We start from the raw sequence: 21,193 nt of genomic DNA, 5'->3' as shown, positions 1-21,193 counted from the left end.
TCAGATGCTCAGCTATCCATAGCGAAGCACCATGTGCCTCAGAAGATTCTTCTTGATTTTTTCTATTATCTTGGAGAGCACGTTGATATTTTTCTGGCAAACTGTTTGCTGTTAGTACATGCTAAACCTCAAGATCGTATTGTCTTGGGAGTAGTATTTTTTTGAGGGATTCTTAGTATTGATGATCGTTTCTTTCAGGAGATGCTAATCTTTAAGGTAGTAATTGCATTTGCGGTGTTCATTCTTCATTGTCATGTCCCTGGCAAGAAACAGTATTAAGAAGACACACGGTGTGTGACTTTGTGTGCATGACATTTTTTTCCTCTACATCTATATAGAAGTATACTACTCCCTCCGTTTCTAAATACTCCCTTCGTTCCTAAATATAAGTTTTTTTAGGATTGCACCAAGTGACTACATACGGAGCAAAATGAATGAATCTACGCTCTAAAATATGTCTACATACATTCATATGTTGTATTCCATTTGAAATGTCTAAAAAGACTTATATTTAGAAACGGAGGGAGTATAAGTCTTTAAGAGATTTCATTATGGACCACATACGGAGCAAAATAAGTGAATCTACACTTTAAAATGCATCTATATACATCCGTATGTGGTCCATAGTGTAATCTCTAGAAAGATTATATTTAGGAACGAGGGAGTATATACATAGCTAAATTAAATCAATTCGGTATGTGTGTCCGTTGGACCACGCTCCCGGTGCCGAATAAAGCAAGATGATTCCATCCGACCAGTTTTCTTTTCTGCGTTTCGTGCTCGCCATGATCGAAGGTGGTGACGCCGACACGCTCACCGTGATTGAGATGATTGCTCGATGCTGTTAGCAAATAAACTCATCAACATCCGCATCTCGTTCCTGCCCTTTCTTTTCGCCGCTAAATGGCCAAACCACGAGGTCTGGTGCCGATTAAAGCGTCACGAGAGAATCTCCTCTGGGCTGCTAAATAAAATGGCCAAACCACCGGATGCATCCGCTCCAGCCGACCCGCGCGCGCGATGCGCCGACGACCAACCGAGATGCCGACCGCGTCAAGTCTCCGCATCATCACGGGGCCCTATGCCCGTCGGCGCGCGACCCGGTCGGCCCGGTAGCTGCTATGCCTAGCGAGCGACGGCCGCGCGCCGGGCCGGGTACGACCTGTCCAGATGCGGCTCACTTGCTCCCTCGCGCTGCCGACCGCGCCCCACGCCTCCACCAGACGCCGCCTCCTCGGCTCACGACGAGCCTGGGTCCCCGGTCCACGCTTGCTCGCTCGCCAAAAGATCTCCTCCACGTCCCAGGAGGCGACACGTAGACCCCTTCCATGTGCCCCCACCCAAATACTCAAAGCGAGGCAAGATAAAATAATGTTTTTGTTTTCGCATCGTGTTCTACTACCCAGAATACGTGGATAAACTACCCTAAAAAAAGAATACGTGGATAAACCTTACTAGTGCAACGTGTAACGTAGTACGCCAACGACGTACCCTGAAAATTATTTTTACTGCGCGCCAAACCGAGAAGAGCAAGGCAACTTCGCCGTTCACAACGAAGCAACCACGACTACGGATTACCCCTCTCAAAAGTCCAAATTGTCACCAACTTTTTATTAAGCGCGCGTCGCGCTCACCAAGCCCATGTCGACCCGGCAATGCACGCTAACATCAGCTCGAGAAGAGTAAACAAAAATATCAGGTCGACCACGTAGGAAGGAAGCGACGAACCCGCGGCGCCATTTCCTGCGTCCGTCGCGTCGGCACGTGCCGGTACGCCGTGCTGAGTGACGGCGCCCAAAAGCCACCAAATCTTTGACAAAACCCCGCGCCGTTCCGCCCTTTTTACCTCGCCTGCCCCTCCCCGTCCCTCTTTATATACGGCCCGCCCTCGTTCGCCCACACCACCAATAAAGCCCACCAAGCCTCAAACGCCCACGTTGGAGCAGCAGCAGCACCAGCACCGAGCCGGAGCCCACCAGCCGTCCGATAAACAGATCCGATGGCTCTCGCTCTCTCCGGCTCCGCTGCTGCCCGCGCGCTCGCCCAGCGGCTGGCCCCGGCCACCAGGGGCTACGCGGCGGCGGCCTCCTCCGGGGCGATGAGGCGCGGCGCCGCGGCGGCCGCGGACGGGAAGGCGGCCAGGGAGGCCGAGAAGGCCGCGGCCGACGCCTCGTGGGTGCCCGACCCCGTCACCGGCCACTACCGCCCCGCCAACCGCGCCGTCGGCGCCGACCCCGCCGACCTCCGCGCCGCGCACCTCGGGCAGACCTACGCACGGGCTTGAAGGCCACGCTCGACGACCCTCCTGGCCCCGCCATGGAAGGAAAACTGCTATGCTACGTAAAAGGGGAAGCCAGGCGGGGCTCGTTCGCCGAGCGCAGCGCCGCGGGCGGCTGGTGTCGCTGGCGCGGCTTAACGACGCATCAATCATCATCGTCGATCCTATACTACGGAGGAGATGCGGCCTGGATGTTTGGCTGTTTCCCATTGTGTGTGTGTGCGCGTGCGTGCGTGCGTCCGGGCTTGGATGCCCTGCTATAGTGTTCATGTGCTCAGATCAGATGTATTTCTCGTCGAGCAGGGCTTGTACCTTTTACTTTTACAGCTAAGTATTAATAACGAAAGAATCTAGCGTTTTCTTTTCCTAAACACATGTTAAGTATTGAATCTGCAAACGAAGCTCCTTCTTGACTAAATTTACAAAAATGCTAACGCCCGTGTGACAGTTTTGCAACTCGTCCACACGCGTGGATCATCGTTCAGTGCAGTTTGCATAATCTTGACACACTGAGGTCAAATTTGCGTGCCACGTAGGACGGGGCTGGTGGATGTGGTCGTTGGAGAGTTCAACTCTCTCCGCACCACGCTGTTTGTCAGCTGCGCTGTATGGGCAAACTAGTTTCTGCCCACACAGTCACCACCTAGTCCATGCGCGTGTGGGCGAACTGCTTTTCGCCCACACAACACTCCTATGTTGTTGGATGGCAACTGCAGTTACGCGTTACGCGTACGTGGCAACTAGTTAAACACACATGGCAACTATGATTCGTTGCTGGACGGTAACTGTATAGTTGCGGGTACATGGCAACCAAATAAGCACACATGACAAGTGTGATTAACCATACATGGCAACTTTGGTTGCACCACACGTGGCAACTAGGTAAACACACATGGCAACTACTGTTTGACCATATGTGGCAATTAGTTAATCACACACGGCAACTACGGTTTGATTACACGTGGCAATTACCATAAATTAGACATGGCAACTATAGTTAACCAAAACAGATAGAGTTGCCATTCTTTTACAACTAACTTGTCATCCCGGATAACTACATCTGCCATCCCGAATAGCAACTAAATCATCATCCCGCGGGTACCTAACGTAGCTGCGTCAGGACGTGTGGCATTTTTGCTTCGTGCCACACGTGCGGGGTGGAGATGAGTAGTACTTGTTGGGCGTGTGGCACGAAGTGGCTGCGCCCACACGGGTGGGCAATTCTAATATTCGCCCACACACAACCTGTGTGGGCTGCCTCCTGCTCACGCTACACACGACGTGTGAGCGGATATCTAATATACCACACGTGTGATGGATATCGGCGTTCTAAATTTATATTAAAAATATCAATATCTACAATACCAAATATATATACATGAAACTACATTTCATAATCCTACTTCTGGAAAACTACATTTCATAACGAATCTAACAGTATTGATTTGAAATTGTGGATGTTGATATTCTTTTTGGTTAAAGTAGAGATACTTTGATTTCGGACAAATCATACATGCAGACTAAAAATGACCGAACGAACTATGCATTACTGCTACTAGGTGATATCTCGCGCGTTGCTGTGGGAATCGCTAAAAAAATGAGCTAATGTTTTTTATGAAAACATAGTATATGTTGATGAGAAAGCATTTTGTTTGAAAGAAATATTCTTTGGAGTAATCTAGAAAAAACTTGATGAAAAACTAAAAAAATATGTGCACATGATTTCTTTTGTTATTTTCTTTACTTGACAATATATCATCTAGGTGATGAGACAAAGACTCCGTTAAATAGAGACATCTAAATGCTTGCTAAATCTAAAACGACGATAACAACTATAATTGTGCATTCATTTTTTCTTTTTTGAGGGGGGATGCCTATTCGGGCGCACTTTATTTCGAAGCCAACAAAGTTACATCATGAATAAAAAATGGAAGTAAGAAACTAGGAGGGACATCATCCCAAAAAATAAAAGACTTTGACTCGTACGAATGTTTTGCTAAGTTGTGCGCAACTAAATTTGCATCCCGCTTGCAACTCTGAAAGGAGATTCCAGCAATGTGTTGTGCCTTTGCGAAGATTTCCACCAGTATAGCTGAGGAGGGACCAAATAATTCAATGACTCCAGTGCATGCATTAATCAAGTCCAAACAGTCTGATTCCACCGTCACTCCCGAGCATCCTAGTCTTTCTAGTAGCTCAAATCCTTTGAGCATGGCGAAAGACTCCGTCGATCCAGCATCCAACACATGATATATAGGTTTAGCAGCACCCGCAATCGCTTCACCGGAATTGTTGCGTAAGACAACCCCCACAACTCCCGTGCCATCATCATGAAAAGCCGCATCTATGTTTAGTTTATACGATCCTGGGCTAGGTTTAGTCCACATGATTTCATGTGGAACACTTGTTATCGATGCCGCATTGAAATTTGACATAAGCTCCTGGATTGCAAATGATTTGCGCGTTGGGGCAAACACCTGTTCTCCTTTGACCATTTCTCGATGTTGGTACCAGATATACCAACAAACCACGACAATTGATTCCTGAAGTCCGAGCCCACCGAGAACCGGTGATTTCTTCACCTGACTGCATAGCAACCCTTCCAAAATAACATATCCAGAGCGGTCAGAGGGCACTGCATGTTTGATGATATCATCCAGCCTAATGCCCGCCATACCTGCCAAGACCGAGTGCATGTGAAGAGTAGATGTCGTATGTCTTCCATGCCTAAAGAACAAATAGGGCACTGGCCAGAAACCAGAATGTGTCGCGAGGCGAGAACCCCATAGCACGCGACAGTACCATGCAGTGCTTTCCATATGAATATTTTGATTTTACTTGGGATCTTCAGCTTCCAAACAATATCCCATACTGGGTTCATCGTGGACGATCCCTGTCCATCCTCTCTTCGCACTCGAGCTCCAAACTGATGATCCCATTATGTATAATACGCAGACCGGACAGAAAAATAGCTCGTCCTTGTCATATTTGAAGGAAATATGCCCTAGAGGCAATAATAAAGTTGTTATTTATATTTCCTTATATCATGATAAATGTTTATTATTCATGCTAGAATTGTATTAACCGGAAACTTAGTACATGTGTGAATACATAGACAAAACAAAGTGTCACTAGTATGCCTCTACTTGACTAGCTCGTTAATCAAAGATGGTTAAGTTTCCTAACCATAGACATGAGTTGTCATTTGATGAACGGGATCACATCATTAGAGAATGATGTGATTGACTTGACCCACCCGTTAGCTTAGCACTATGATCGTTTAGTTTATTGCTATTGCTTTCTTCATAACTTATACATGTTCCTATGACTATGAGATTGTGCAACTCCCGAATACCGGAGGAACACTTAGTGTGCTATCAAACGTCACAACGTAACTGGGTGACTATAAAGATGCTCTACAGGTGTCTCCGATGGTGTTTGTTGAGTTGGCATAGATCGAGATTAGGATTTGTCACTCTGATAGTCGGAGAGGTATCTCTAGGCCCTCTCGGTAATGCACATCACTATAAGGCTTGCAAGCAATGTGACTAATGTGTTAGTTACGGGACAATGCATTACGGAACGAGTAAAGAGACTTGCTGGTAATGAGATTGAACTAGGTATGATGATACCAACGATCGAATCTCGGGCTAGTAACATACCGATGACAAAGGGAACAACGTATGCTCTTATGCGGTTTGACCGATAAAGATCTTCGTAGAATATGTGGGAACCAATATGAGCATCCAGGTTCCGCTATTGGTTATTGACCAGAGATGAGTCTCGGTCATGTCTACATAGTTCTCGAACCCGTAGGGTCCGCACGCTTAACGTTCGATGACGATCGGTAATATGAGTTTATGTGTTTTGATGTACTGAAGGTAGTTCCGAGTCCCGGATGTGATCACGGACATGACAAGGAGTCTCGAAATGGTCGAGACATGAAGATTGATATATTGGAAGGTTATGTTTGGACACCAGAATGGTTTCGGATGAGTTCAAGCATTTACCGGAGTACCGGGGGGTTACCGGAACCCCCCGGGGGCTTAATGGGCCTACATGGGCTTTAGTGGAAGAGAAAGGAGGCAGCCAAGAGGTGGGGCGCCCCCCATGCCCAATCCGAATTGGGGAGGGGGCCGGCCCCCCTTTCCTTCTTCCCCTCTTCCCCTTCCTTCCCCCTCCTAGTTGGACTAGGAAAGGGGGGAAACCTACTCCTAGTAGGAGTAGGAATCCCCCCTTGGGGGCGCACCATCACTACAAAAAAGAGACACATCCGTGACATTTTGGGCCGAACGATTTTTTTTCCTGTCATACTTATGACACTTCTATGACGATAATTGTGACAAAACCCGGTATCATCATAGATGTGGTGGGCTCCTACTTCTATGACAAAAAAGGGCTTTTCGTCCTGGGCGTGCCGGAGACATAGCTGCATGACATTCTTTGGGCCGTCCATGACGGAAAAAACCGTGGTAGAAGCGAGGGCGCGGAAAATATTGGGGAGTTCCCGGTTAAGGTGGGTGGTCGGGGGCCCAGCGATGCGCGTTTCTCTCGTACGTACGCGCGTGTGTGCGAGGCGTTGGGCTCTAACTGAACCCGAGCGAGGCATTGGGCTCTAACTGAACCCGAGCGATTGCACTGCAGGCTATGCGTTACTGAACCCGAGCGATGTATCGATCCCTTGCTGTTAACTGAACCTAAGTGATTCCTTCGCTACTGCTGCTAACTGAAGCCGATCGATGCTGCCTCTGGATGAACAGTGAGCGTTGTTGGGGGGGGGGGGGGGGGTTTGGATGAACAGTTCCCGGTGGGGGGTTGGATGAACAGGACCCCGTGGTAGTAGAGGCCGTTGCCGCTGGATGAACAATACCCCGATCGATCGAGCCGGTGGATGAACAGGACCCCGTGGAGGGCTGGATGAACAGGACCCCATGGAGGGCTGGATGAACATGACCTCGTGGAGGGCTGGTTGAACAGTAACCGGTGGAGGGCTGGATGAACAGTAGCCCGTGGAGGGGTGGTTGAACAGGACCCCGTGGAGGGGGCTGGTTGAGCAGTAGCCGGTGGAGGCTGGATGAACAGGAGCCCATGTATGAACAGTCGCAGATGGAGGCTGGAGGAGGTCAACGGTGGATGAACAGGAGCCCGTGGAGGTAGTCGACGGTGGATGAACAGTAGCCCGTGGAGGCTGGAGGAGGTCGACGGTGGAGATGAACAGTATCCCGTGGAGTCCCGTTTTGCGGTACGCCACACCCCTCCCGATGAACAGGACCCCCGTTTCGACCGTAGCGCTCCAACACAAGTCCGTTTCCTCCATTTTGCGGTACGCCACACCCCTCCCAATCAACAGGACCCCGTTTCGACCGTAGGAGGTCCGTTTCCTTCATTTTGCGGTACATCAAACACCTCCCGATGAACAGGATCCCGTTTCGACCGTGGCCGGTCGAACACAAGGCCATTTCCTCCATTCTGTGGTACGCCAGGCCTCGTTTCCATCGGCTGTTCCGTCCAAGCCGGTTGGCTCCCGATGAACAACACGCGTTCCATTGCCTCCCGATGAACACGACGCATTCCGTTGCCTCCCCATGAACACGACGATGGCGCAGCTTCTCTATTCCGACCCAGCCATGTACACGAGCCCTGGCCATACGTATGCGCGAGTAGGCGTTCGAGACCACGCCCGTATGTACGTTCGTGGCCGTATTTACTTTCTTGCACCCTGGCCGCTGTACGTACGTGTACATGCTACGTGCGCACCTCTACTACGACACGTGCGTGCCTCTACATCGACCAGTATGTACGTACACGTTCGCGACTAGAATGACAACGCTACGTACGCTTCGACCAGGTGGGTCCCGACTATCAGGCACTTCCTTCCATGCGAAGATGTAGCTGGTGGGTCCCAACAGTCAGGGGGAAACGTTTTTTTGTGAAATACGGTAGCCCGTCCGGTGGGTCCCTGCTGTCACGTGGAGGAATCATTATTTTCCGCGTAATAAGGAGGCACTTCCTTGCTGCGGCCGTGGACCCAGCTGTCAGCATCTCCACGTACAGTACTCTTCCGATGGAAGTCGTTCGTTGACCACGTTGACCACGCCGTGCCGAGAGCACCAGGGCGGTGGACGACGGCGAGGCCTAGGAAGGGGACGATGCGGAGCCGGGAAAGACGCGGCAGTGGTTGCCCACGCGGAGAGGAGTATGAGGGTTCACTGGTTCGGCTGCGGCACGACCGACGCTGGTTTGGGCGGCTGGAGCAAGAAGACCAGAGGTTGAAGAAGCACTATGGCCGTTGGATGGACATCGTACGGTCACTGGAGCTAGAATCATTCATATTGACTAAGTTGACAAAGCCCTTCGTCCCCGTCATCTTAGTAGGCCCACAAGTCAACCTCCCACTATGGTGGGTCCCAACTAGAAGGGGGAGTATTCTTTTTTGTGCGTAATAACGAGGCACTTCCTTGCGTGCGAAGATATAGCTGGTGGGTCCGACCTGTCAGCGGGGGAACATTTTTTCGTGAAATACATAGGCCCTTCCGGTGGGTCCCAGCTGTCAGGTGGAGGAATCATTATTTTGCGCGTAATAAGGAGGCATTTTCTTGCGTGCGGCCGTGGACCTAGCTGTCAGCCTCTCCATGTACAGTCCACTTCCCATGCATGTCGTTCGTTGACCACGTTGACCACGCCGCGCCGAGAGCACCAGGGCGGTGGACGACGGCGAGGCCTAGGAAGGGAACGACACGGAGCCAGGGAAAACTCGGCAGTTGTTTCCCACACGGAGGGGAGTGTGAGGGTTTACTAGTTCGTCTGTCGTCACCGGAGAATAACATCAGGTGCGGGTGAGTAGAGGGATGGCTAGGCCAGGGACAGGAGAACGATGGGGTGGTGAGGCCTGCGCGGCAGCATAGCCGGCCGCGGGAGGAGGGAGCAGGAAGTCCCGCCGGCGCTTGTTTGAGCGGCTGGAGCAGGAAGAGCAGAGATTGAAGAAGCACGACGGCCGTTGGATGGACATCCAACAGTCACTGCTCTCGTGTGTTGACTAAGTTGACACGACGTTGCTTGTGCGTCAACCTTATTTTTTAGGAAAGCATACGCGTCAACCTGTAGTAGGCGCACAAGTCAGCCTCAAGTCTGTGGAAAACATCATACAACCCATCTGCCATTATTTCTAATAATTTACAGTCCATTTGCCAATTCTTAAGATTTTTTTGGAGCCCATCTTCTTTTTGTTAGCATTACACCCCATATTGTGGCCACGGTTAAAAATTATACGAAATTTTGCATATTTCGGTGCGGTCAACTGTTTTTAATCCCGAAATATCGAGTCACATTCAAACTATTTTGAAAAATAATTTATATAAATATAAAATCCAAATAATTGTCCATGCATAAAAATCAATGGAATTTAAAATCTTGTAATTAAAAAAATTGAAACTAATTCCCGGTTTGATGTGTTTTAAAAATGTATAGCCCATTTCTGGGCAAACCGAATGAAACTCTCCTCGTCTTGAAAGATTTGTAGCCCAGCAGGCCTGATAAAGCAAGTAGGCCTCGTTTGGGTATTTCTTTTAAAAAATAGAACTGGGCTAGCCATTTTCAGCAAGAAAAAAACACAACTGGACTCATGATGTGGTAAACATAAATAAAACCCTGTCTAGACGGGCCACAGCCCCCACACAGCCTTGTTGTTACCCTGATCCGTCGCTAAAACTAGTATAAATAACAACTGCTTGTTCCTAAGAAAAAGTAAATAACAACTGCGCGACCTGCTGGGGCCCTGGTGTCAGCCGCTCGTTGTGTAATTGACTACGTTGACAATAGTGTGAGCCCCAGATGTCCAACCATTAGGAGGAACCATTTTTTGGGGCTTATAATAACGAGGCACTTGCTTGCGTACTTCCATGACGCTGGTGGGTCCCTACTGTCATCCTCTCCACGTACAATCATATCCTTGTTCCTCTCGGTTGTTGACGGCGTTGACAACGCAATAGGGCGGCGCACCGCGCACGGCGAGCGAACCAAGGCCGAGGGCGACGGCGAGGCCTTAGACGGAACAAACAGGAGCCGTGGAAGATGCGCCGGTCCAGTCACAGGCGGAGGGGAGTACGAGGGTTGACTGGTTCAGGTGCGGGTGCATGTTGGGGCTGACATCGCCGGAGAATAACAGGACATGTGGGGGAATAGAGGGAGGGACTGGCCAACGTTGGAGGGTACGGTAGGGCGGCGGAGGCGCAGCCAGCCATGGGTGGCGGGAGCAGGCGGAGCCGACAGGGTGGTTTGGTTTGGGCGGCTGGAGGAAGAAGACCAGAGATATAAGATACACGACAGATGTTGGATGTCAATCCAACGGTTGGTAGGCAGAATCGTTTGTTGACTAGCTAGTAAGTCAACACCACCTTGGATAGGCTATTTCCTCATGGGTCCCAAATGCCAGAATCCAAATCTTTCATGGTCATGCAGCCTTTCCTATGAAAATTTACAGCCCATTTGGTGTGCTAGTTCGAAATAAGTTTGTGGGTGCTGGTGGGGGCTAATCACTTGGCTTCTGTAATGCACAGTGAGCTCAAGCAGCCGGCGAGAGTGATGTTATTTCCCTTGGTTGGGATTTGTTACAATATTTCACTCTAAATTAAACGAATGGCAAGCCATTTGCCTTGTTTCAAAGAAAATATGACAGTCACAGCCGAGTTGAAAAGGGCAAGAACATCTAACTCCAGCTTACAAACCGTACAAAATAACGAGGGTTAATTGTTCATCAGGTTTAGACAAAACCCAGGTTGAAAAGGGCAACAACATCTAACTCTAGCACTATTTTCAGCAGTCATAGTCAAATGGATCAGTCAGGTCCATAGAATGAACATCTTGAGTCGTAAAATTTACTGGATTATGACCACAATATGTTGTAAATAGAAGCCCGACATGTTCAGAAGCTCTTTTGCCCACCTGAAACTCCTTTTTTTTGCTCTTCGACATACCCATCCGTCAAAACCATGCTGCTGATAAACTTAAGCCTGATGGACAATAGTAACCTCGCATTCAGCAGGAAGAATGTGACAAATCTAGTGTTTGCATGGTTGGCTACATATCGTTCTAGCGTTATTGTATTCAATCGAATGTCATGAGAAGTGAGAAAATCCCAGTGCTTACGAATCCACCGATTGGTTATAACTTTCTTATCCCGTCCTGTTGCCTAAATAGACATGAAGATTGAAAACAGTTAAGGTCTAAAAAAAGAGTGTGGAAAGAGCAACAGCTGAACGGTTAATTCTAGTACACTATATGCGGGCTTCCAATGTGCATGAAATTATCACCTTTATATACAACTTCTCCAGACAGCAAGCTAATAATCTTGTTCAGATCAAAACTATTCATTTGGATATATAAGATCTTGACAGAATCCAGCACCATTGATAGGCTATCCATGGAAAACTCTTCATTGAGGATAGAACATAATATTAGTACAAAATGTGTACTCCGAGATGATATATAACTTCTGTGCAGAAATTTAAAATGCAGCTTATGGTTACAAGTGTAGATGGTAATATAAAGTACCTGAAGAACTATGGAGCCAAACACCATATTGAAATGAGCACAGAGATCATGTATTACACCCAAGGTCTCCAGTTTAGGCGCAAAGAGGACAGTTATTTGTGACGGTGAATAACTAGAATCAAGGATCAACCTTTGAAGTTAAGGGGCATCTTGGATGATGAGCTGCCTTCCATCAAAAGAAATTCCAATCCTTACAAGGTTAGGCAACTTTATTTGGAGACAACCGATTCTAACCGTGAAAACAAGCACCAAGCACTCCAGGGCAGGGCAACTGGAGTGGATGATGTTGTGCAATGAGGCCTCCGATATACGAACTCGCACAAGTGAAAGTTCTTGAGAAATGGGAGTCAAAGGTTTAGTACCAGATTGTCTGGTAGGTCGCACAACGCAAAGGTGGCGGTGTGGAGAGAGGAGGAAAAACGCGAGATGGACATCGGTGCTGAGGGCACAGGTAGATGGCGTTCGGTATCTGGTAGGTGATTTCCAGGGGAATAGTAGAACTCAAGCAACTGTAGTTCTGTGAATTCAGGGGATTTCAGCCAGGCGTCCACCGTGCAGGGCATGGTATGCTTGCTCAGGTAGCATGACGGGATGCAGAGGCTTTGAACGGAGCCCTGGTGGGAGGAGATGATGGCTCTGGGGATTTCAAAACCTTTGAAGAGAGATAGCTGACGACAGTCGAGATTAAGGGGCACGGCGCGCCATAGAGGGCGCCACCGAATTGAGAGGACTTGGGTGCGGTAGCAATCCTTGGTGGGGAGAAGCGAGATGATCTCCCCAAGGACGGAATCCGGGAGATTGCTGATGCGGTCCACCCGAGATTCTATAGGTTCCTGGGATCCGGTGGGGGCGGGGTCGCCGCTTCTCCTCGCGTTGCCAGGTGCGGGATCTACAATAGGCGTCGCCGCTGGCGGGAGCCTCATCTTCTTGGCACTGGGGTCAGCCGACTCCATTTTCCTCGAGGGCGTCGCGCCGCGCTCACGGATTTGAGCAGAGTAACGAATGACGAGCCTAGTTGTAGTGTGAGTGAAAAAGAAGGGGAGCTAGGGTTTTTCTATAGTAGTGAGGAAGAAGGGGAGCTGGGGTTTTCTGTAGGAGTGAGTTGAGGAATTTGGGGGTACAAGTGGAGTGATCTGACGTGAGGTGGGTGGGAGTGAGGAGGAAGAAGAGCACCGAGGTTTTTTTGGGGGGGGGGGCAGTGTGCTAGGTGTGGGTAGCGCCTCTTATTAAGTAAATATATGGGCTTTTCAATTGATTTTATTATTTACTAGGGTGGATGGGCTATTTTGTCTTGGGCCCAAAGAAACAACTACTACTAGTACAGTGGAGACACTCTACAGCTACCAGAAAAACAATTACTACTAGTACAGTGGATACACTACCGCTTCTGGCTCCTCCTAGGTCATCGAAATGTCTCCCTCTACTGAATGCCGTTTTACTTTTGTTCACCGACATGTGGGCCAATGCTGCGCGTGGGCCCAAATGCCATCCACCAAATTAGAAGGCAGTATGCAGGCGGAGAGTCACCCCGGTCGTAGCGCAGCAGTAACGAGCTGTCGTATCACAAAACCCCACCTCCCTGCAGTCTAAGTTTGACGGACGAAGCAACCATCATTTCACTCTTCGCTGAATCCCCTTTTCCCTCACCGTCTTCAAGAAAGCCAACACTCGCTTCTGCCACTGCTCTTCTCTCCCAACGAAGGGAAGGTAAGCGGATCCGTGATATTGGTATATTTTCGTTCAGAGAAAAAAAAGAACTTTTGCAAAGCAGTAACCGATCCTCACTCTCTTTTTGTTTCATTTTCATTGCGATTGTGTTTTCCTTTCAGTGGTCTCCTAGTATCCGTCAGTTTCATGATGGACCAAGGAGAACCAGGCAAAGATCTGCCGATATTGGAGCAGACGCGGGAGGCTGATCCCCACGAGACAAAGAGCTCCAAGAAGATGGAGGCAGCCACCGAGCTGACCCCAGATACGCTCACGGCCACTACTGAGATGGTCAACGCCCCGTTTGAGGTTACAGCCCCCGCGACACTGCAGGAGCAGTTTTCCCCCTTCAAGGATGTCTCCCCCCCCGCTGAGCTGCCCAAGGTGATTTTCTTCTTTGTCGATCTCGATTGTGGTTTTTCATCTAAGTATGTGGTGATGAATAATGCAAAATTTTATTAGCTTCGATGCCATGCTATACATAGTGGTTTAAATAACTTGTGTTTCTTATACTGGAAAGTAATTCAGAATTTGTTTCTGTTTCCGTTAGAGCCCTGATGCAGACAAGGATTGTGTGGTTGTACATGTCACTCGCTATGAGGCAGATGACCTGAATATACGCACTGGTGAGGGAGTCCTGGACAAAGGGGTCCTTGGGCGTCCGGCCTGTTGGACATAGGCCGGACTAATGGGCTGTGAAGATACAAGACCGAAGACTCTCTCCCGTGTCCGGATAGGACTCTCCTTGGCGTGGAAGGCAAGCTTGGCTAATAGGAAGATTCCTTTCTCCGTAACCGACTCTGTACAACCCTAGTCCCCTCCGGTGTCTATATAAACTGGAGGGCTTAGTCCGGAAAGACATACAGTCATATAGGCTAGACTTCTAGGGTTTTAGCCATTACGATCTCGTGGTAGATCAACTCTTGTAATACTCATATTCATCAAGATCAATCAAGCAGGAAGTAGGGTATTACCTCCATAGAGAGGGCCCAGAACCTGGGTAAACATCGTGTCCCCCGTCTCCTGTTACCATCGACCTTAGACGCGCAGTTCGGGACCCCCTACCCGAGATCCGCCGGTTTTGACACCGACATTGGTGCTTTCATTGAGAGTTCCACTGTGCCGTCCCCAAAAGGCTCGATGGCTTCTGCAAACATCAACGGCGATGCTGTCCAAGGGGAAACCTTCCTCCCCGACAGATATTCGTGTTCGGCGGCTTCGTACTGCGGGCCAACTCACTTGGCCATCTGGAGCAGATCAACAGCTACGCCCCTGGCCATCAGGTTAGATTTAGGAGCTTGAACTACATCATGAACATCCGCGGAGACTTGATCTTCGACGGATTCGAGACCACGGCAGCCGCTCCCTATCCCTACGATGAACATGATTTAAATCTATCATCGGTCCATACTCAGGAAATTGCACCTGTAACCACTCCGGCCTTAGATCCAGAGCAGACCGTGCCATCCGAGGACGGGAAGCTCAACCCCGCCATGGAGGCCACAGATTCCGCGGTGTTGGAGCCGCACACAGACTTAACCTGATGTGGCATCTGTGTCACCAGAACTCCGGACTCGTCTCCGGCTATAAGTTCCGAACCATGTGCGTCCGCGGACGCTGAGCTTGATCAGTTATCGATCTTCGAATTTAGCGCCGCAGATATCTTCCAGCATTCGCCTTTAGGCGATGTGTTAAACTCATTAAGAAATCTATCCTTAGGGGAGGTCTCACAGCTGAACTATGCCCGGTTTGGACTGGAGGCTGATAACGGGGAATTTCGCTTCCCACCCGCCACCCACTACATAGATACTGTCGAGGACTTAACCGACATGCTCGATTACGGCTCCGAGGACATCGACGGTATGGACGACGATGCAGATGAGGAGCATGGCCAAAACCCGCTGTTTACCGGACGCCAGACGGCCACTTCTTCGTACGACGTATACATGGTGGATACACCCAAAGAGAATAACGGCGAAGACAAGGAAAATCCAGCCGAGGACGAGCCTCCCAAGACACAACCAAAGCGCCGACGTCAGCGGCGCCGCTCTAAATCCCGCCGCAGCAAGGACAACAACACCGGCACAAGAGACGATCACACTCCGGATGGTGCCGAATACAATGAAGATCCCGGCGAGCAAACGACCGAACAGGATGAACGGGAAGACGGGCACTTTAGCCCTGACGAACAGGACATACATGAAGACTCGAAGGACAGTACCTATCTTCCGATCTCTGAGGAGGAGGAGAGCCTCGGCAATGAGGATTTCATCATGCCTGAGGAACCCCTCGAACAGGAGCGCTTTAAACGCCGGCTAATAGCCACTGCAAGGAGCCTGAAAAAGAAGCAGCAGCAGCTTCAAGCTGACCAAGATCTGCTCAATGATAGATGGACCGAAATCCTAGCCGCCGAAGAATACAGCCTCAGCGGATGATGTCTACTACGCAACCTTCTTCTTGTAGACGTTGTTGGGCCTCCAAGTGCAAAGGTTTGTAGGATAGTAGCAAATTTCCCTCAAGTGGATGACCTAAGGTTTATCAATCCGTGGGAGGTGTAAGATGAAGATGGTCTCTCTCAAGCAACCCTGTAACCAAATAACAAAGAGTCTCTTGTGTCCCGAACACACCCAATACAATGGTAAATTGTATAGGTGCACTAGTTCGGCGAAGAGATGGTGATACAAGTGCAATATGGATGGTACATATAGGTTTTTGTAATCTGAAAATATAAAAACAACAAGGTAACAAGTGGTAAAAGTGAGCGTAAACGGTATTGCAATGCTAGGAAACAAGGCCTAGGGTTCATACTTTCACTAGTGCAAGTTCTCTCAACAATAATAACATAATTGGATCATATAACTATCCCTCAACATGCAACAAAGAGTCACTCCAAAGTCACTAATAGCGGAGAACAAACGAAGAGATTATGGTAGGGTACGAAACCACCTCAAAGTTATTCTTTCTGATCAATCCATCATAGAGTTCGTACTAGAATAACACCTTAAGACATCAACCAAAACCCTAATGTCACCTAGATACTCCAATGTCACCTCAAGTATCCGTGGGTATGATTATACGATATGCATCACGCAATCTCAGATTCATCTATTCAAACCAACACAAAGTACTTCAAAGAGTGCCTCAAAGTTTCTACCGAAGAGTCAAGACGAAAACGTGTGCCAACCCCTATGCATAGGTTCATGGGCGGAACCCGCAAGTTGATCACCAAAACATACATCAAGTGGATCACGTGATATCCCATTGTCACCACAGATAAGCACGGCAAGACATACATCAAGTGTTCTCAAATCCTTAAAGACTCAATCCGATAAGATAACTTCAAATGGAACACTCAGTTCATTACAAGAGAGTAGAGGGGGAGAAACATCATAAGATCCAACTATAATAGCAAAGCTCGCGATACATCAAGATCGTACCACCTCAAGAACACGAGAGAGAGAGAGAGATCAAACACATAGCTACTGGTACATACCCTCGGCCTCGAGGGTGAACTACTCCCTCCTCGTCATGGAGAGCGCTGGGATGATGAAGATGGCGACCGGTGAGGGATCCCCCTCCGGCAGGGTGCCGGAACAGGGTCCCGATTGGTTTTTGGTGGCTACAGAGGCTTGCGGCGGCGGAACTCCCGATCTATTCTGTTTTCTGATGGTTTTAGGGTATATTGATATATATATATATATATAGGCGAAAGAAGTCGATCAGGGGAGCCACGAGGGGCCCACGAGGGTGGAGGGCGCGCCCAGGGGGTGGGCGCGCCCCCTGCCTCGTGCCTTCCTCGTTGCTTCCCTTACGTGCACTCCAAGTCCCCTGGATTGCTTCCGTTCCAAAAATAACTCTTCTGAAGGTTTCATTCCGTTTGGACTCTGTTTGATATTCCTTTTCTGCGAAACACTGAAACAAGGGAAAAAACAGGAACTGGCACTGGGCTCTGGGTTAATAGGTTAGTCCCAAAAATAATATAAAAGTGCATAGTAAAGCCCATTAAACATCCAAGATGGATAATATAATAGCATGAATACTTCATAAATTATAGATACGTTGGAGAAGTATTAGCATCCCCAAGCTTAATTCCTGCTCGTCCTCGAGTAGGTAAATGATAAAAGAAATAATTTATGAAGTGTGGATGCTAGCAGGTGCACAAGTTTGATCAATGATAATTTCAATCACCTTTTCTAGCATCATTATATGTCATAACAGTAGCTCAACTCATTAAACTTTGCATGATCAAGTAACAAACTATTCACATGCTAAAGTATAGATCATAAACTTTCTTGAAAACTAACAAACCGTGTTATTAGTCATCAAACAATTACAATTCATCTTATTTTCAGGAAGAGTCTATGTCAAAGCTTTGATTTAGCAAACTCGACATACTCAACTATCATTTAGTCTTTCACAATTGCTAACACTCACGCGATATTTATGGGTTCAAAGTTTTAATCAGACACAGAGAAAGATAGGGGCTTATAGATTCGCCTCCCAACCTTTTACGTCAAGGGTAATGTCAACAATAATAGGTCATGACGCCTTACATCCAATTGGATATATATATATATATATATATATATATATATATATATCAGAATCTTTCCAACACGAGGTGCTTGCCAAAGATAAAATGAAAAAAGGAAAGGTGAAGATCACCATGACTCTTGCATAAAAGTAAAAGATAGGCCCTTCGCAGAGGGAAGCAGAGGTTGCCATGCGCTTTTATAGTTGGATGCACAAAATCTTAATGCGAGGGAACGTCACTTTATATTGCCACTTGTGATAGGGACCTTTATTATGCAGTCCGTCGCTTTTATTTCTTCCATATCACAAGATCGTATAAAGCTTATTTTCTCCACACTAAAAGATCATACATATTTAGAGAGCAATTTTTATTGCATGCACCGATGACAACTTACTTGAAGGATCTTACTCAATCTGTAGGTAGGTATTGTGGACTCTCATGGCAATACTGGTTTAAGGGATGTTTGGAAGCACAAGTAGTATCTCTACTTGGTGCAAGGAATTTGGCTAGCTTGAGGGGGAAAGGCAAGCTCAACGTGTTGGGCGATCCATGACAATATACTTTATTTCGGATATAAGAAAACATAACCCATTACGTTGTCTTCCTTGTCCAACATCAACCTTTTAGCATGTCATATTTTAATGAGTGCTCACAATTACAAAAGATGTCCAAGATAGTATATTTATATGTGAAATCTCTCTTCCTTCAATATTCTATCATGAATTGTTCAAGTGACCAATACAATGTTTGCTAACCTTCAATGAATTTACCACCTCTAATTCTTATATGTAAAGTCATTACTCCCCATGGGATAAGCATATGAAACATATATAATTTCAGATTTATGATATTCAATTCATTCAACCATTTACTCATAGGATATAAGTGAAGCACACGAGTAAATGACAAACTACTCCAAAAAGATATAAGTGAAGATTAATGAGTAGTTAAATAATTATGTAGCTATGTGAAGACTCTCTACCATTTAATAATTTCAGATCTTGGTATTTTATTCAAACAGCAAGCAAATCTAAAGAAAATAAAATGACGCTCCAAGCAAAACACATATCATGTGGTGAACAAAAATATAGCTCCAAGTAAAGTTACCGATGAACGAAGATGAAAGAGGGGATGGCATCCGGGGCATCCCCAAGCTTAGGCTCTTGGTTGTCCTTGAATATTACCTTGGGGTGCCTTGGGCATCCCCAAGCTTAGGCTCTTGCCAATCCTTATTCCATAGTCCATCGAATCTTTACCCAAAACTTGAAAACTTCACAACACAAAACTTAACAGAAAAACTCGTGAGCTCCGTTAGCGAAAGAAAACAAAACACCACTTCAAGGTACTGTAATGAACTCATTCTTTATTTATGTTGGTGTAATGTCTACTGTATTCCAGATTCTCTATGGTTCATACCCTCCGATATTACTCATAGATTCATCAAAATAAGCAAACAACACATAGAAAACAGAATCTGTCAAAAACAGAACAGTCTGTAGTAATCTGTATCAAACGTATATTTCTGGAACTCCAAAAATTCTAAAATAAATTGGTGGACCTGAGGAATTTGTCTAGTAATCATCTTCAAAAATAATCAACTAAATATCACTCTCCAGTAAAAAGTTTTAGCTAATATTGTGAGCGCTAAAGTTTCTGTTTTTTACAGCATGATCATAAAGACTTCACCCAAGTCTTCCCAAAGGTTCTACTTGGCACAAACACTAATTAAAACAGAAAACCACATCTAAACAGAAGCTAGATGGATTATTTATTCCTAAACAGAACCAAAAAGAAAGAAACTAAAATAAAATTGGGTTGCCTCCCAACAAGCGCTAACGTTTAACGCCCCTAGCTAAGCATGATGATTTCAATGATGCTCACATAAAACATAAGAATTGAAACATAAAGAGAGCATCATGAAGAATATGACTAGCACATTTAAGTCTAACCAACTTCCTATGCATAGGTATTTTGTGAGCAAACAACTTATGGGAACAAGAATCAACTTGCATAGGAAGGTAAAACAAGCATAACTTCAAGATTTTAAGCACATAGAGAGGAAACTTGATATTATTGCAATTCCTACAAGCATACATTCCTCCCTCATAATAACTTTCAGTAGCATCATGAATGAATTCAACAATATAACCAGCACCTAAAGCATTCTTTTCATGATCTACTTGCATAGAAATTTTACTACTCTCCACATAAGCAAAATTCTTCTCATTCGGAATAGTGGGAGTATCATAAGAGACTTGAATACTATAAATTGTTTCCACATTAAAAGAGTAATGTTCAGAAAAAGGGTAATCATAATCATGACAAGTTTTATAAATATAATCATCACTACTTTTTATAGCATAAGTTTCATCACAATAATCATCATAAGTAGCAACTTTGTTCTCATCATAATTGATTGAAACCTCTTCCAAGATAGTGGACTCATCACTAAATAAAGTCATGACCTCTCCAAATCCACTTTCATAAATATTATAAGATTCAACATCCTCCAAAATAGTGGGATCATTACTTCCTAAAGTTGACACTCTTCCAAACCCACTTTCATCAATATAATCATCATAAGTAGGAGGCATGCTATCATCATTATAAATTTGCATATCAAAACTTGGGAGGCTAATAACATCATCTTCATTAAACATAGCATCCCCAAGCTTGGGACAAACATTAATTTCAGCAAATATATTCTCAAATATGTCATCCTCATCAAACATAGCTTCCCCAAGCTTGGGCCTTTTCATATCATAAGCATAATCATTCTCATCATTAATAGTATGGATAGCACCAATAGTATAGCAATTATCATCATCACAATGAGTAGTAGGAGCAACATCATTTGGGAGGGATACCTTTTTACCTTTGCTTCTCCGTTTTTTCTTTTTCTTCTTCACATCATGTGCGGGTTTATCCCTCTTTTTTGAGCTCCTTATTGATGAGATTGGTTGAATAGAAAGCTCCTCCTCGTTACCTGATTCATCATAAGAAATAATAGGAGGATATTGGGAAGTATCTTCCCTTTCATTAGTGTTCTCTTCATCTTCTATTTGTTTTCTTTTATTTATGTAATTGGCAATATAAGGATTTTCAATGCAATTCACTGCACAATA

General features: G+C 46.5%; 1 protein-coding gene across 1 annotated transcript; it reads left to right on the top strand.

Annotated features, from left to right (window-relative positions):
- The first annotated feature begins 1,893 nt into the window (after positions 1–1,893).
- LOC123078053 (late embryogenesis abundant protein Lea5) lies at positions 1,894–2,649 on the top strand. Its single transcript, XM_044500441.1, has one exon. It carries the CDS (start codon positions 2,000–2,002, stop codon positions 2,282–2,284), a length of 285 nt encoding a protein of 94 aa, XP_044356376.1. The 5' UTR covers positions 1,894–1,999; the 3' UTR covers positions 2,285–2,649.
- The last annotated feature ends 18,544 nt before the right edge of the window (positions 2,650–21,193 follow it).

This window comes from Triticum aestivum, chromosome 3D (genome assembly GCF_018294505.1).
Source record: "Triticum aestivum cultivar Chinese Spring chromosome 3D, IWGSC CS RefSeq v2.1, whole genome shotgun sequence".
Classification (NCBI taxonomy): Eukaryota; Viridiplantae; Streptophyta; class Magnoliopsida; order Poales; family Poaceae; genus Triticum; species Triticum aestivum.
This window is presented reverse-complemented; position numbering and strand designations above follow the sequence as displayed.